General features: G+C 56.8%; 1 protein-coding gene across 2 annotated transcripts; it reads left to right on the top strand.

Annotated features, from left to right (window-relative positions):
• On the top strand, positions 1-15,615 carry Ankrd24 (ankyrin repeat domain 24). Of its 2 annotated transcripts, XM_038309544.1 has the most exons (21): positions 3,216-3,254; positions 4,181-4,267; positions 4,381-4,511; positions 4,586-4,674; positions 5,168-5,232; positions 5,875-5,932; positions 6,362-6,432; positions 6,560-6,666; positions 6,840-7,027; positions 7,539-7,576; positions 8,046-8,126; positions 8,235-8,342; positions 8,985-9,029; positions 9,104-9,202; positions 10,452-10,524; positions 10,727-10,845; positions 10,947-11,693; positions 11,784-12,416; positions 14,472-14,603; positions 14,985-15,050; positions 15,302-15,615. In XM_038309544.1, exons 1-21 carry the CDS (start codon positions 3,216-3,218, stop codon positions 15,377-15,379), a joined length of 3,054 nt encoding a protein of 1,017 aa, XP_038165472.1. In that variant the 3' UTR covers positions 15,380-15,615. The 2 variants fall into 2 exon arrangements, with proteins under 2 accessions (XP_038165473.1, XP_038165472.1); XM_038309545.1 differs by lacking the exons at positions 3,216-3,254; positions 4,181-4,267 and adding an exon at positions 1-36.
• The last annotated feature ends 126 nt before the right edge of the window (positions 15,616-15,741 follow it).

The following is a 15,741-nucleotide window of genomic DNA, read 5'->3' as shown; positions in this document are numbered from 1 at the left end:
ATGAAGACCCTCCGGGCAAGGTTCAAGAAGACAGAGGTGAGTCTGCCAGCCTGGGGGTGGGAGGGTGTGAACCCTTGTCTAATCTCCTGCTTGAACCGCCACAGTAGCTCAGAACCCAGGGCTCTGCATTTAGGCCTCCCCCCCCACCCCATGAGCCCAGAGCAGCTTCATGGACCAGTGTTTTTTCTGCTAGCAAAATGCTAACCCCCATATGGGTCCACTGACTCCCTCTGATGGCCCGACTCTGCCCTCCCAGTCTGGATCACGGTGGTCGCTGTGGCCTCCCCCAGAGACGGAAGCAGGACCTTTGTGCCTGTTAGCAAGGTGTCAGTGAGATACCTTCAACTCTTGCCACCCGTTTTCATTTGAACCCCTGAATTCAGTGACTCCACAGGGATTCCCAGCTGCTCTGCGCAGTCAGCCCCCCCCACCCTCACACGGATTTTTCAAGGAATGAACTTATGTTGTCTGCATTTCAGAGATGAAGGGAGTCTCAGAGAGGCTCAAAGTCACACAGCTCAGAAGGGTCCTGCCTCCTGTAGGGGCCAGGCATCTGTGGGTGTGACCTGCGTGGGGAAATGGAGTGGAAGGGTTTGTTCGGAGGGAGGAGAGAGGGAGAGAGGGAGAGAGGGAGGGAGGGATGGAGGGAGGGAGGGAGGGAGAGAGAGAGAGAGAGAGAGAGAGAGAGAGAGAGAGAGAGAGAGAGAGAGAGGCTTTCCTATACAGCTACCCAGGCTGGACTGGCCCCTGATATTTTCCGCCTGGTCCCTCATTTCCTCCGATACATTTTTCACAGAAACCCTGGGAATCACAGCCAGTTGGAAACCCAGTTACTGCAAAAGCCAAGTAATGGGCTGGCAAGATGGCTCAGAGGGGAAAGGCGTTGCAGCCAAAGCGTTTCCTGTGTCTTGCACAGCTGTCTGGGCACCGCGTGTGTGCAGTACCCACGGAGGCCCGAAGGGGGCGTCGGGTACCCCTGGCGCTGGAGTCTCTGGTGGTTGTGAGCCCAGCGTGGTCCTCTGCAGGGGCAGCCCGTGCGCTAACCTCTCCTGAGTTTGATTCCCAGAGCCCACTGGGGGAAGGAGGAAAAGGACTCCACAAAGTTGCCCTCTGACCTCTGTCGTGCACCTGTGCGCACCCACATAAATATAATTTTTAAATTAAAGGAAAAATAGTTTTTGAAAAGCTGAATTAGGGCAGCTGTGATGGCGCACACCTTTAATTCCAGCTGTCGGGAGACAGAGGCAGGCGGATCTCTGAGTTCAAGGCCAGCCTGGGTTACAGAGTGAGTTTCAGGACAGCCTGGACTACACCAAGAAACCCTGTTTGGGAAAAAGGTCTATCTATTTAAAAGCTGAATTATTTCGAAATCTTGCAGCCCACTTCTGATGAGAAACACCTAGTTTGGGATGGGAAGCAGGTGTATTTCCGTGGGTTGCTGAAGGGGCAGCGTCGGGGTGGGAGGAGTGGGGGTGGGGGTGAGGGTGGGGGTGGGGGAGTGGGGTGCTCGCCAGCCTGGGCAGCAGATGGGAGGCCTGGGCCGCCTCTGCCCGCCCTTCTCCGGTTTCCGCACAGCAGCCAGAATGAAGCTCCGCTTTTGTCAAGGCAGCCTCCAGGGAAGAAAGCGAACACCCGTGGCTTCTGGGTCCCCTCCTGGGGCAGGCAAGCGCCAAGCTGTATTCCAGCAGGTGTCTCCACGGTGTCCATCCACGCTCCAGCAGGGGCGCAGCTGGGCGCTGCAGGCTCTGGATCAGGGTTTCCCTTTAATAGATTTGGAATTACCTTATGGGCCTCTCACCGACCTTCTGATCTTATTTGAGGAAAATCTCTCCAGGGCAATGAGGAGGCTTGTAGAGGTTTGCTGGTTCTGTCCTGATAGCTCAGGCTGGCCTTGAACTCACAACCCTACCACTTCAACCTCCTGAGTGCTGAGATCACAAGTTGGACATCCACACCCAGCTCAAAGTATTCTCTCTCTCTCTCTCTCTCTCTCTCTCTCTCTCTCTCTCTCTCTCTCTCTCTCTCTCTCTCTCTCTCTCTTTCTCGTTGGCATATATGTGTGTGTGTGTGCCAGGACTCCCCACAGAGAATGGCACACCGACACACCAGCCCAGTGCCCAGAGTGTTGAGGGACAGGAAGGCAGGATTGGTTTGTCAGGGAAGCATTTGTAACTGCGAGGACTGGGTGAGACTCTCACTTCAGAGTTCTGCCGGTCTGGAAACTCCACATCCCACAGTTCCTGTCCTGTCCCCAAGACACTTTCATATCGTCCCAACCACTTGCGCAGAAGCCACAGAACTGGAGAGGGTTTGCCTTGGCTCTGAGTCTCCAAGGCATCCAGCAGTCACCCGATAAATGCTGAACAGCAGAGCCTCTGCCCAGGGCGGCCACATGGTGGTGCCCATACCCTGTTCTCCCAGTCCCCGAGCGGCAGGTCGTGGCATGCCTCTGTGTGTCCTGCGTGGCGTGACAGGTGCCCACATACCCCAGAGACAGAAACGCAGGACGCACCCTTCTTTCAGTTGATCTAATGAATTGCGCAGGCACCGCTCCATGTGTCCGGTGAGTGAGGCGGCTTTTATTGTGTTCTCACTGTGTACCAGGCCTGTGCGGGGTGGTGTGTCCCGCTCAGCTGGCAAGTCTACCTGAACCCCAGTGCGCACGTGAGGAGGGCGGAGGCCCCAGTTGGTGAGGTCTAGGTCAGGCTCATAGGTGGATAGGGTCGAGGTAGGCGCGGGATTCCATTTCAGAGTGAGAGCCGCTGGACCGGTGCAAATGGTGGAAGAGTGGATGGACGGGTGGGCTGGAGGAGTGAGCGGGCGAAGGGAGGAGTGAGCCACTGAATGTGCCCATGAAAAGATGAGTTAGTGAATGGGGGGGCGGTGAGGGAATTAACGAGAGAAGGGAAAGATGAATGGAAGGATTAACAAATGTTAATGTGAATGAATGAGTGTCGGAGATGAATGAATGAGTAAACGACTGGGAGATGATGCGTGAATGAATGATGGGCCTGCTGCCAGGCAGGGAGAAGCCTGGTTAGGGGTGAGGGCGGGGTTGAGCCTGGGGAGGAGGTAGGAGGGGCTTGAGCGGGGTGGGGGACGGGGAGTGGTGGTGGTGCAGCTGGGCGGGGCCTGTGCCTGAGGAGGAGGGCGTGGCCACGAGTCGGGGGGGAGAGTGGGCGTGGCCTGGTCTGGCCTAGTCCCATCCATTCGCCATGAAGCAGCTGTGCCTTTGCGCATCCGCCTCTTTCGCGGTAGGCATTTGGGTCCCTTTGCGTCTTCCCTCCTTCCCGGGAAGATGCTCCGCAGGGGCGGGGGGGGCGGGGCAGCTGCGGGGCGTGGGCCGGACGTGGAGGGCGGAGCCGAGGGTCTCTGCTTGCACCGGGTCAGTCGAGCGTTGCAGGATGCAGGTCTTGGGGGACACTGCGGACAATGACTTGGGAACCTGGGCATATTTGTGGCTGCAGCTCTGCCGGCCAGGCCTTAATGCTACAGGGGAGGATGGGACCTTGGCAGAGCAGCTGTGAAGGGCGGGGAGGTAGTGGGGGTCAATGGGCGCTGGAGGATGTTTCAGGAAAGGCCAGTTACCCTAGGATTCATAGGCTGAGGCAGGGGGATTTTTAATTCGAGGCTAGCCTGACCACATAGTGAGACGCTGTCTCAAAATAACAAAAGATAGTAAAATAATTGTGGAGGAGGGGTGAGGTGATGGGTTAGTGGCTGCCTGCGCAGCACTTTGTAAAACTAGGTGTGCTGGTTCATACCTGTCGTCCCAGTCCTGGGGAGGGGGAGGCAGGAAGACCAGGAACTCAAGGTCATCCAAACTTAGGGAGTTTAAAGCCAGTCGGGACTACGTGATGCCTGACTCTGCCTCAAAATCAGAATGGGGGCATTGGAGACCTCGCCTTTAATCCCAGCACTTTGTGGGCAGAAGCAGGCCTATCTCTGTGAGTTCCAGGCTAGCCTGATTTACATAGATACTTAAAAAAAAAGAAGAAAAGAAGAAAGATGGGCGTTGTCTTACAAAACTGGCTTTGGCTTAAGGCACAGTGAGAGGGGAGGTAGCTCGAGGACTGACATTCGAAAGACACCGTGGTAGTGGGCCTGCAGACACGTGCTGGGGGTGCAGGTTTCAGAGAAGCTGTCTCGAGGCCCCCAGCCAGGACCACCTACCCCACAGCTCCGGCTCGGTCCCACCGACCTTGGCTCCTGCCCGCCGTGTGGCCCGTGCCCTATCCCGAAACCCGCAGCAAGAGGCAGGCGCCAGGCAAGTGCCCAGGAGTGGGTGGGTGAGAGTCCGGAGCCACTGCCTTTGTTCCTTGGTGGGGAGGGGACGGTGAACCACTCAGTCCCCACACACCTCTGGGTGTTCCACCACAGGGCCAAGACTGGGGCAAAAATGACCAGCGCCTGCTCCAGGCCGTGGAGAACAACGATGCAGCCAGAGTGGCCTCGTTGATCGCCCACAAAGGGCTGGTCCCCACAAAACTGGACCCCGAGGGCAAGTCTGCGTGAGTGCCCAAGCCCTGGGACTGGGTTGGCTTTGGACACTCTTCTGGGAATGACCCCTAACTCATGCCTCTAGGTTCCACTTAGCGGCCATGAAGGGTGCGGTGGGCTGTCTAGAGGTGATGCTGGCTCAAGGCTCAGACGTCATGAGCACAGATGGAGCAGGTACTTCCGGACCCACCCCTGGGTGGACAGCCGGGTTTCGTTGGCTGTCCAGAGTAGGGATCTCACAGTCCACACTGAGGCTGTAGCTCCGTGGGTAGGACACTCAACCATGAGTTGCCCTGGGGTGCATCCGTGGCGCAGGCGTACGCATGTCATCGTCCCAGCAGCTGGTGTGGAGGCTCAAGATCAGTTCTAGCGATTCAGCTCAGCTCTATGTGCGCTGGAGGCCAGCTTGTGTTATATGAGATTTCGTCAAAAATAAAAATATAAAAATAAAACCCCTCAGTCCCAGCATCTGGGTGGCAGAGGCAGGCAGATCTTTGTGAGTTCCAGGCCGACCTGGACTACGCAATGAGACTCTGTATGGAGAGAAAACAGCAACCAAAAGGTCTACGGAAGCAGCGGCTTTTAAGAAGTAGTTGACTTTGGAAGCTGAGGCACGGGAGGCAGCTGAGCACACCTGAAGGACACTTCCCATCTCTTCTACCCTCAGGTTACAACGCCCTTCACCTGGCAGCCAAGTATGGGCACCCTGAGTGCCTGAAGCAGCTCTTGGAGGTCCTGATGCTCAATCTCTGTCCACACGAAACTCCAGCTACTTCCTCAAACCCCAGCTACTCCCGGTCCTCCAGCTCAGTCCCTTCTGTTATAGTCATCAAAATAGGGTCACCTGGGGTGGTGGTGGAAGATGGGTTCTCAGGGAAAGAAGATGGGGGAGGGGAGAAAAAGAGCCAGAGGGGCTGGAGAGGCGGCTCAGTGGTTAGAGCACTGTCTGTTGTAGAGGACTGACGTTCGACTCCCAGCACCCATATGGAGGCTCATAACCATCTGTGACTGCAGCTCCAGGGGACCCTACTTGCCCTTCTGGTGTTCTCGGGCACGCATGTGCACACCCACAACACACACTGCACATGCTTGTGCACACACACACACAACTAAAACATCTTAAAAATAGCGAATCTGTGAGCCGATGAGATGTCTCAGTAGGTACGAGTACTTGCCCCAAGCTTGCTCACCTGATTTTGTTCTCTGGGAACCTCAGGGAAGGAGAGAGCAGTCTCCCACCGGGCAACATGCTGGGCCGAGTACCAGCAAGCACACACGCAGAAATAAGGGCAGTAGAGTCCAAGGGAATAGGGAGGGCTGAAGAAATCAGTAACTCAGGGACTAGAGATGACATCACCTGTCACTACTTCCCAGGCTTCCTGCGTGGTGGACATTGAGGACAGCAGTGGGTGGACAGCCCTTCATCATGCAGGTTGGTGCAACCAGGGCCTCCCAAATTCAAGGCAGGCTCCCTGTGAGTGGATGATGCTCCCAGCCCCTCACTGGGGGATTCTAGGCGGGGCTACACCCTGATCACGCCCCCAGCCCCTCACTGGGGATTCTAGGCGGGGCTACACCCTGATCACGCCCCCAGCCTCTCACTGGGGATTCTAGGTGGGGCTCTACCTCTGACCTGCAGCTCTAGACCTTTTCTTAGTTTTTTTTCTTTCTTTGGTTTTTTGAGACAGGGTTTCCCTGTGTAACAGCCCTTGGAACTCCCTTTGTAGACCAGGCTAGCCTCGAACTCACAGAGATCTGCCTGCCCCTGCCTCCCAAGTGCTGGAATTACTGGCGTGTGCCACCACCGCCTGGCCTTTTCTTAGTTTTTATGGATGAGTATTCATGTGTGTGTCTTTTCCAGCGGCTGGTGGCTGTCTGTCCTGCTCAAAGCTGCTCTGCTCTTTCAAGGCACACATGAACCCCCGGGACCGGGTGAGCTGCTGGGATCTTGTTGGGGGAGATACAGTACTATCCCTGCCGTAGTGGTATCCCAGGCATCACCTGCAGAGCGTGGGGCGAGGCTCCAAGATCACTCATGCCATCTTATCCTCCCTACCAGTCGGGTGCCACGCCCCTCATCATAGCGGCCCAGATGTGCCACACAGATCTGTGCCGCCTCCTCCTGCAGCAAGGGGCTGCAGCAAATGACCAAGACCTGCAAGGCAGGTGAGGACCAGGCCTCCTGACCTTTCCAGCAGATGCTGTGTGACTTGGAGCAGGTATCTGGACCTCTCTGAGCTGCGGACCTAGGAAACCTCTTCCTGGCCTGGATGTAGAGAAGGGTTTAGGAGGTTGGGGACCAACGTCTGCTCCTTCAGTAGCTCCGTTTACCCTCACAGGACAGCCTTGATGCTGGCGTGTGAGGGGGCCAGCCCGGAGACCGTTGAAGTACTCCTGCAGGGTGGAGCCCAGCTGGGCATCACTGATGCCCTGGGCCAGGACGCCACTCACTACGGAGCCCTGACCGGGGACAAAGTCATCTTGCAGCTTCTACAGGAATTTGCACAACGCCCTTCACCTCCCAGTGGTGTGCAAACCCTGCCTCTCCTATCTGTCTCCTTCTAGGCAGTTTCTGGTCATCCATTTATTCGTTTGTTACTGATAGTTCCAAGGTACCTCAATGCTGGGTCATGAAAATTTTCGTTTCCCCGTCTCAGGGCAGTTTCAAGGAGCCCCAGAGGACTCACGAGTGGTCCACTATGATTTCTTGGGTCATCCTTAGGATGGAGACTGCCTTTCCTAAGAGATGATAGCCCACCCCACCCGCAACCGGGAAGCTCCACTGTCCCAGTCTATGAATTTTGAGGTCCTCCCCACCCAGCAGTCCTATAGGTTTCTACCTTAACGTCCCTGGACCAGAGGCTGGGTTTTGTGGTGCACGACCAGGAGGCTAGAGCGCTTAGATCTGAGTTTGAGGCTAGCCTGGGCTACAGAGGGAGACCCTCCCAGACGACAACAACAAAGCACTAGCACTTGGGAAGCTACTCTGGGCTGAGAACACAGAAGGTGGTCCCTGACTTTGCTTCTGCTCTCCACAGCCTCTCTAGAGGATGACTCCGGAGAGGCCTCGTCTCAGGTAGGAACCCGGAAGGCCTGACAGTTCCCTGCCCCGTGCATACGCTCACTGCACCCGCCCTCGCCTCCTTCTTCCCATCCCCAACCCAAGGAAGAGGCAGACTCGCGTGGACAGCGGTTCTGTTACCGCTACTCCGGGATCTGCTGCCACCCAGTGGCGGTCACGTGAATACCAGCAGTGGAACTGGGAGGGGAAGTGGTTGCTAGCATGGCCACTTTCCCTGCCGCTCCGATCTTCAGTGACTCGGGCTTCAAATGGGATAGAAAATGTCACAGAAGACTATAAAGCCAGGGAAAGGGTACACAGCGAATGGCTGGTGGGAGGTAGGACTAGTGGGGGTGAGCTTGGGGTTCATCACAGGAAGTCAGGAGGGAGCTGAGGCTACTGACGGCTAGGGGCTGGCCACTTTGGATCCCCTGAGTGGATCCTGCCCAGGTCCTGTGTCCTATGTCCCCATATGCCCATATAGAACTCGGTGTCCAGCCATGAAAAGCAAGGGGCCCCCAAGAAGCGGAAGGCACCCCAACCTCCGGCCAGCACGCCTGTTCCCGTAAGAGATGGGGTAGCCTGGAGGGGGAGGGGGCTCTGCCTCATGCTCACGGTAGTGCAGCCTTGGAGACCTCACCTAAAGTGGCTTCCCTTGGTGGGGAGGGGACAGGACGATCAGGATGCTTATGAGGAGATTGTGCGTCTGCGCCAAGAGAGAGGCCGGCTCCTGCAGAAGATCAGGGGCCTGGAACAGCACAAGGAACGGAGGAGAAGGGAGGTTAGGAGGCTGTAAGGCCTGCGGTCTGGGTGTGGGGAGCTATTCCTTGGGACACCACACCACCGACCTTCCTCCCCTTCCTACCTTCCTCTGCTCCAGACACTCGGCCCCCTCACTGACCTTCCAGGCTCTGTCCTGCCCCAGGGCCTTTGCTCATGGTGTTTGCAGTAGAGAATTACTGTCTGTCCAGCTGTCCCCAAGGCTCCTTCCTCAGTCTCTGCCTGTTACCGACCGACATTTCCCCAGCCCACTTTATTTAAAATCGTCCCCTCATTTTCAGCTTCCTTAATTTCCACCATAGAGCTCCACCACTCAAAGGCACGCCCCCGAGGGCAGGCTCAGCTGAAGGTGCCAAGCTCAGAGTGGATAAACTCTGGGTGAATGACTGGCCCTTGGCAAGGAGTAAACGAATGAGTGAGTGGCCTGGAACAGGGTCTGCTGTGGAGCAGGCTTTGGGCCAAAGCAACTTGAGCGAGTGCGAGAGAGAACAGAATGGGGTCTGGCACACAGCGTGAAAACTCAGAGTGGCACACAGTAGGACTCGGTGTATGTGGAGAATAGTCATGGCTGCCAGACACTAGGTGGCGCATGACTATCCAGCTCTGTCCTGCTCTGTCCAATCCCAACCACTTCTACCTGCAGCCCCTGGAGGCAGAGGCCAGCTCAGTGCACAGCCTGGAGAGGCAGGTAGGTGGGGAGGACCACTGCTTGGGAGGGTTCTGGGTCCTCAGGTCCTTAAGTGCTGACCTTGTCCTCTTCAGGTGCAGGAGCTGCAGCAACTGCTGGCAGAGAAGCAGGAGGAGAAGGAGAGTCTGGGCCGGGAGGTAGAGAGCCTGCAGAGCCGCCTGTCCCTTCTGGAGGTGGGCAGGGTCACGGCGGGCGTGACCAGAGGGGTTAGGGTGCTGCGGTGCAGACAGGGCAATAAAATGGGTAGGCTGGAGTCAGAGACTGAGGGCGGGACCAGAGGCTGGAGTCAGAGACTGGGGGCGGGACCAGAGGCTGGGTTGAGTCAGAGACTGGGGACAGGACCAGAAGCTGGGTGGCTGGAGCCAGAGCTGGGGGCGGGACCAGAGCTGGGTGGAGTCAGAGACTGGGTGGCTGGAGTCAGAGACTGGGGGCGGGGCCAGAGGCTGGGTAGGATGGAGTCAGAGGCTGGGGGCGGGACCAGAGCCTGGAAAGGGAGTAGAGGTGTGGGGAAAATCTGAAGACTAGGACGGTGGGGTTGGGTGTGCCATCATCAAAGTGTGTGGAGCCATTGTTGTGGATGGGGGCAAGGTGCGGGACCACTGCATAGAGCTGGGCCAGAGACAGGAATGGGAAAGACTAGGGCAGGGGTGGGTGGAGTCAGGGTGGGCGGGCAGATTTTCGGTCAGTGTCAGGTGGGTCTTTTGACATGCCAGAGCTTCATTCAGGAACCATGGTGCATCCACAATGTCCCGACCGCACATGACTTCCACAAAGCCACATATCTATGAAAATTTCTCCAAACGCACACACATATGCCAAGATGGCAGCCACACTGACACAGGCATCCCACATGCCCCACACACATAAACCTCCCAGTCAACCGCAGACCACACCCCTCAAACCTTCACTCAGATGCTGCCCAAAGTGTGCAGTTAGAATCAGTGAGATGGATCAGCCGATAAAGTGGTGTGCTGCCCATCCTACTGACCTGAGTACACGTCCCCACAGGATGGAAGGAGAGAACAAATTCTCTGTCACCTATGCCCTGTGGCATGTCTGCATCCTCGTGTGGTTACACACAAAAGAAACAAAATGTGGCAAAATATCTATGAGCGAATAATTACACAAACATGCATAGAGACGACCCTCTATTGGGCAGCTGCTTTGATCCAAACCCAGAGCCTTGATCATATGCTGGGCATGTCCTCAGTGGGGAACGCTTGCCCGGTGTGTCCAAAGGTCCTGGCCCACCTCAGCATCTCAGTAGAACATGGAAGGGCATGTTGGATGCTCCGTGAATACAGCCACTACCAGTCGGGTGACTCCAGGGTGCTGTATAGATATACGAAGACCCCAGTTTTGGGAGGTAATGATGGTATCAAGGTGCAGGACCTGAAGGCCGACTTTGTGCCCCACTGCTAGAATGACAGAGAGAACACCAGCTACGACGTGGTCACCCTGCAGGATGAGGAGGCTGAGATGCCTGACTTTCCAGGTGAGTTCTGAGCCCCTCCACCCCCTCACTGCTCCCCATCTGGGATTCTGAGGCGTTTGGGGGGGCGTGATGCCAGGAGAGTGGCACATGCGCTGTGAGCCCCCCAGTTGCCTGAGGCAGTGCTAGGGCCCCTGCTGCATGGCCCCTGCCCCTGACAGTGTGTGCTGCCAGCCTGACTCAGTGTTCTCCCCGACCCTGCTAGGAGCTGATGCGTTGTTGTCAAAGCAGCTACGTCTGTCAGCTGAGGAGCTGGTGGCATCCCTGCAGGAGCAGGTGGCTCAGCTCACCAGGCAGAACCAGGAGCTGTTGGAGAAGGTCCAGGTGGGGAAACTGAGGCAGTGTACAGCTCTGGGGACCTTGGGGTGGGTGGGGAACATGGTAAGGCTGTCTCTTAGCTTGCTTGCCTGCCTCCCCACCCCCAGATCCTTGAGGAGTTTGAGAAGGATGAGGCGCAGATGGTGGAAGACAATCAGCCTGAGGTGGTCCCTCTGGTCTTGTATGATACTCTGAGGACAGAGCTTGAGCAGCTCCGGAGGCAGCACACAGAGGCTATGCATGCACTGCAGGAGCAGCGGGAGGTGGCCAGGGGTCACGGAGAAGAGACAGTACAGAAGGAGAGCAGGGACAAGGGGACCACCACCCAGAATGGTCCTAGCGTCCCGGAACTCAATGGCACCACATATCCAGAAACCACAGCAAACGGCACCATCGAACCCCAAGCAGGAGGCTCCTTGTGCACCGGAAACACAGAAGCCAGTGCTTCAGAAGTGACACCTATAGAGCCCGAGGCTGCAAGTTCAGAGGCCACGGGGAAAGGTGCTGCGGCAGACGAGGCTGTTGACACGAGAACCACTGTGGCTCAGGCTTTAGACGTGAAAGCTGTAGGTGACAAAGCTGAAAGGGAGCGGGTGGTGGCGGAAGCCATGGGAGGGAAAGAGAATCCAGGCATGGAGGCTGATGGGGTGCATGTGGTGCAGGAGGGGCCTCCGGGAACAGAGATTAGAAACATGGAGGCCACGGAAGTAGAACTGCGGGATACCGGAGTTCAGGCCACAGCAGCAGAGTCCATGGTAGTGAAGACCACGGGAGTGCAGGCCACAGTGGCAGAGGTCATAGGAGTGAAGGTCACAGGAGTGCAGGTCACAGCGACAGAGGACACAGTAGTCAAGGCCACTGGAGCAGAAACCCCGGGATCAGAAGCCATGGGGGCGCAGGCCACTGTGACTGAGGCCAAGGGAGCTGAGGCTACGGACACTCAGGCCACCACCCTGGAAATCACGGGAGCAGAGGCCACGGGGTCACAAGCCACGGCCGTAGAGACCACAGGCGTGCAGGCCACAGTGACAGAGGCCAACGGAGCCGAGGCCATAGTACTCAAGGCCACGGAAGCTGAAGCCGCTTGCACGGAGGGTCCCTGTGCTGCCGTCCTGCACCCGGGGGCAGCTGCAGCGGCGGCGGCACTGCAGGCCGAGCTGGAGACCCGAATCCGCGGCCTGGAGGAGACGCTTCGCCTGCGGGAGAGGGAGGCGGCGGCCGAGCTGGAGGCTGCCCGGGGCCGATTTGCGGAGGCCGAGGAGGCGGCACGGGGGAGGAGCCGCGAGCTGGAGACGCTGAGGGAGCTGCTGGCCAGGGCCACGGCCACGGGCGAGCGCGCACGCGAGGAGGCCGCCGAGCTTCGCCGAGCGCTGACGGCCTCCGAGGCTCGGGCTGCCGAGCTCAGTTCCGCGCACGACGCGGTCCGCGAGGAGCTCGAGCGCGTGCGCGGGGCCTCGGTGCCTGCGGACGAGCACGAGCAGGCGCTGGGTGCGCTGCGCGACCACGTGACCCGGCTGCAGGCGCAGCTGGAGGAGCTGGCCCGCAAGCACGAGAGGACGAGCGCCGAAGTCTTCCAGGTGAGCGCAAGCACCAGCGAGGCCCAGAGAGGGCATCGGATCTGCCGGAACTTTGGATTTGCAGATTTGAGCCGAAAATGTGGCTGCTGGGAACTGAACCTTGGTCCTGCGCCAGAGCAGCCACCTCTCCAGCCCGTAATATTTCTATCTAGATTTAACTGATTATTCTTTCCTTATGTGTGTGCACACACAGTATGGCGTGAAAGTCAGATGGCTGCCAGTGGGACCTAGTCCTCTCCTTCCACCATGTGGGACAACTCGGGTTGTCAGGCTTGGCTGCAAGTGCCTTTACCCGCTGAGCCATCCCCAAATCCTGGCCTTTTTTTTTTTTTTTATGAGTTGTTTTGTTTTGTTTTTATGTTTGTTGTTTTGTTTTTATTAGTGTGTGTGTTTTGAGACAGTCTCTCTCAGTTGCCTAGGCTGCCCTTGAACTCATGATGTAGCCCTCAAACTCTTGATCCTCCTGCCTCAGCTTCCTGAGTACCTGGACCCCACTCAGGCATCACTGAGTGAGGAAGCTAGAATCCAGGGGACACACAGAACTCGTAGCCGGAGGCGCATGCAGGACCCGAAGGTTCCTAGGGTTGGGTGGGAATCTAAAACCTTCCTGGAGGTGGAAAGCCATCAGCTCGTCATGAAAGGGTGGGGATGAGCCCCAGGATCCAAGCCTCTTTGGGGTCTAAATGTCCCGAGAGTCACGTGTGGGCTTGGGCCACAGGTGCAGCGTGAGGCATTGTTTATGAAGAGCGAGAGGCACGCGGCCGAGGCCCAGCTGGCCACGGCCGAACAGCAGCTCCGGGGGCTTCGTACAGAGGCCGAGAGGGCACGCCAGGCCCAGAGCCGTGCCCAGGAGGCCCTGGACAAGGTCAAGGAGAAGGACAAGAAGGTGGGTTCCCTCCTGCTCTCTGTTGGGGCCCACCCAGCCGAGGTTACACACAACTGAAGAACCTCGTAGCCGTCACTGTCTTGTGAAACCAGCCCATTTACCACATGGCAGAGTGAGACGAAGAGAAGAGTCTCAGCTAGAGCCACTATGGGTGTTGATGCTCCAACTGCTTGTTGTAACCATCGAAACCTGGTATGGCGCGCTTACCGCTCTAATTATCCCCATTTGAAGTAACAGGAACAGAGAGGTAAATCCAGTTACACAAGATTACAGCACTAAATGCCAGGATTTGAACCCAAATTTCCTGGAGCCTGTAATGTTTAGGAGATTTTAAAATTATATGTATTTCTTTAGTTGGGGGTTGGAGCATGCCTGTGTGGAGGTCAGAGGACAACTTGCCAAAATCTGTCTTCTTATTCAATAATGTGGGTCCCAGGGATTAAACTCAGTAGAGAGAAAAGAGAGAGGCTTGGCCCTAAGTGCCCCGGCTCCCGCATGTGAGCCAACTGACCAATTGTATCATTTCTGTGTTCTCTTTGTGTGCACGTGCATGTGTGGAGGTCACAGGTCAGCCTTGGGCCTCCTGTAACATGAGATTAAAATCCAAGTTGTTTTTATGGGTCACTGACTGTAACCAGGCAGCTCCAGAACCTCGTGTTCCCCCGATGGGCTGACAGGGACCAGAAGAGTAGGGTGTTTTTCTGTGACCGGCCAAAAAAACGACAAAGTATCTGCTGATCTGTATGTTGTCTGCTTCCTGTTGCTGTGAGCAGACACAGACGTGTTGATAAAACTTTATTGATGAACATCAAAGTGTGATTTGGAATCCCTTCAAGGGTCACAAAATTGATCTTTTTTCTCCCCCCAAACATTTAAAAGTTAGAGGAGCCGGGCAGTGGTGGCGCACGCCTTTAACGGATCTCTGTGAGTTCGAGGCCAGCCTGGCCTACAAGAGTGAGTTCCAGGACAGGCTCCAAAGCTACAGAGAAACCCTGTCTCGAAAAACAAAAACAAAAACAAAAAAGTTGTCAGCTCTTCGGCTGTAAAGATACAAGTTCCCAGTCAGCTCAGCTCCTGGCCCAGATCTGTGACCCTTTATGAAGCTGCCCAGTAGAGGTGCAGAGGTCCCCGTCCCTGCCTGGCCGCTCAGAGTTCCTCCACCCTTCCAGATCACAGAACTGTCCAAAGAAGTCTTCTCACTGAAGGAGTCTCTGAAGGCGCAGCAGGCAGCCCCTGCCGGCTCTGAGGAGGAGGAGGAAGCCCTTCGCCGCCAGGTGGCAGCCTTGCAGCAGCGCATGGAGGTACTGCTCTGCGGCAGGGGAGGGGTGAAGGCAACCACACGGGGAGCAGTCGCCGTCCAGACGGGGGTAGCTGGCAGGATCCAGGCTGGTCAGGGCACCTCAGGGGCACATCCCTGGCTAGGACACCAGCAGCCGATGAATATGGGGTTTTGATTCAGGTGGAGGTCCGTGGGTGTGTCTCGCCGTGGATGGGCCTCCCCTTCCAAATCCTCTTCCCATTCCTCGCCTCTCTCCCCTCCCACTCCCATTTCCTTCCTCCTGCTCCACCTGTCTTTTAAGGCAGTGTCTCATGTAGCCCAGGCTGACCTCAAAATTACTATGTAGCCAAGGATGACCTTGAACATCTGATCCTTCTGCCCCCCCCCCCTTCTGTGTCTTCAGGAGGAGGCCCGGGAGCACGGTGCGGTGGTGGCTTTATACCGTACCCATCTCCTCTATGCCATTCAGGTGAGTGCCCGCCTCCTGACTCCATCTCAGGGGGCCAACCCGGCCTCAGCCGTCCTCCGCCACTGCCTGGGCCCGTTTCCTCTTCTGTTCTGGGATAGCCTTGTGGCTTCTGGGAACATCCCTGTGTACAGCCCTGTCTTGTGGAGTACTGAGTCCCTTGGGTTTGTGTAGGGGGATTTCTAGGGCACAGGGGAGCACCCAGCTGGAGCACCAGAGTCTCTCTGCCGCTATCCATCCCTACTTTACCGCAGGGACAGATGGATGAGGACGTCCAGTGCATTCTCAGCCAGATCCTGCAGATGCAGCGGTTGCAGGCTCAGGGTCGCTGAGGACCTCTGCGAGCTGAAGCCACAGAGACCACCTTCCCTTCCCCATGCCCTGGCCAGGGTGCTGAACGGACTCAGCAGGCTCTGGGAGCCAGCCTGGGACCTTACCCATCACTCCACGGCTTACAACACTCCCCATCTGATGTTACAACTCCCACTATGCCATCTGTATCACAACCACCCACCCAGGAGTGTAAGCTCACTGCAAGAGGGAGACGTAACCGCTGGGCGAGGGCAGGGATGGCAGAGGTGGTTCAGATGATTGTCTGATATTCTGGACTCAGAACAGTTATAGCAATAAATATGCAACACAGTATTTGAAGAAACCAGGGGATAGTGTTGTGGCTCAGAGGTGGAGTCCTGCC

The sequence above is a fragment of the Arvicola amphibius genome, chromosome 1, assembly GCF_903992535.2.
Source record: "Arvicola amphibius chromosome 1, mArvAmp1.2, whole genome shotgun sequence".
NCBI lineage: Eukaryota > Metazoa > Chordata > Mammalia > Rodentia > Cricetidae > Arvicola > Arvicola amphibius.
This window is presented reverse-complemented; position numbering and strand designations above follow the sequence as displayed.

Excerpts from the sequence above, each read along its gene's own strand:
- Ankrd24 (XM_038309544.1), top strand. The coding sequence starts at position 3,216 with ATGAAGCAGCTGTGCCTTTGCGCATCCGCCTCTTTCGCG. Across the intron at positions 8,127-8,234 it reads CGGCCAGCACGCCTGTTCCC|GACGATCAGGATGCTTATGA; the intron begins GTAAGAGATGGG and ends GGGAGGGGACAG. Across the intron at positions 9,203-10,451 it reads GCCGCCTGTCCCTTCTGGAG|AATGACAGAGAGAACACCAG; the intron begins GTGGGCAGGGTC and ends CCCCACTGCTAG.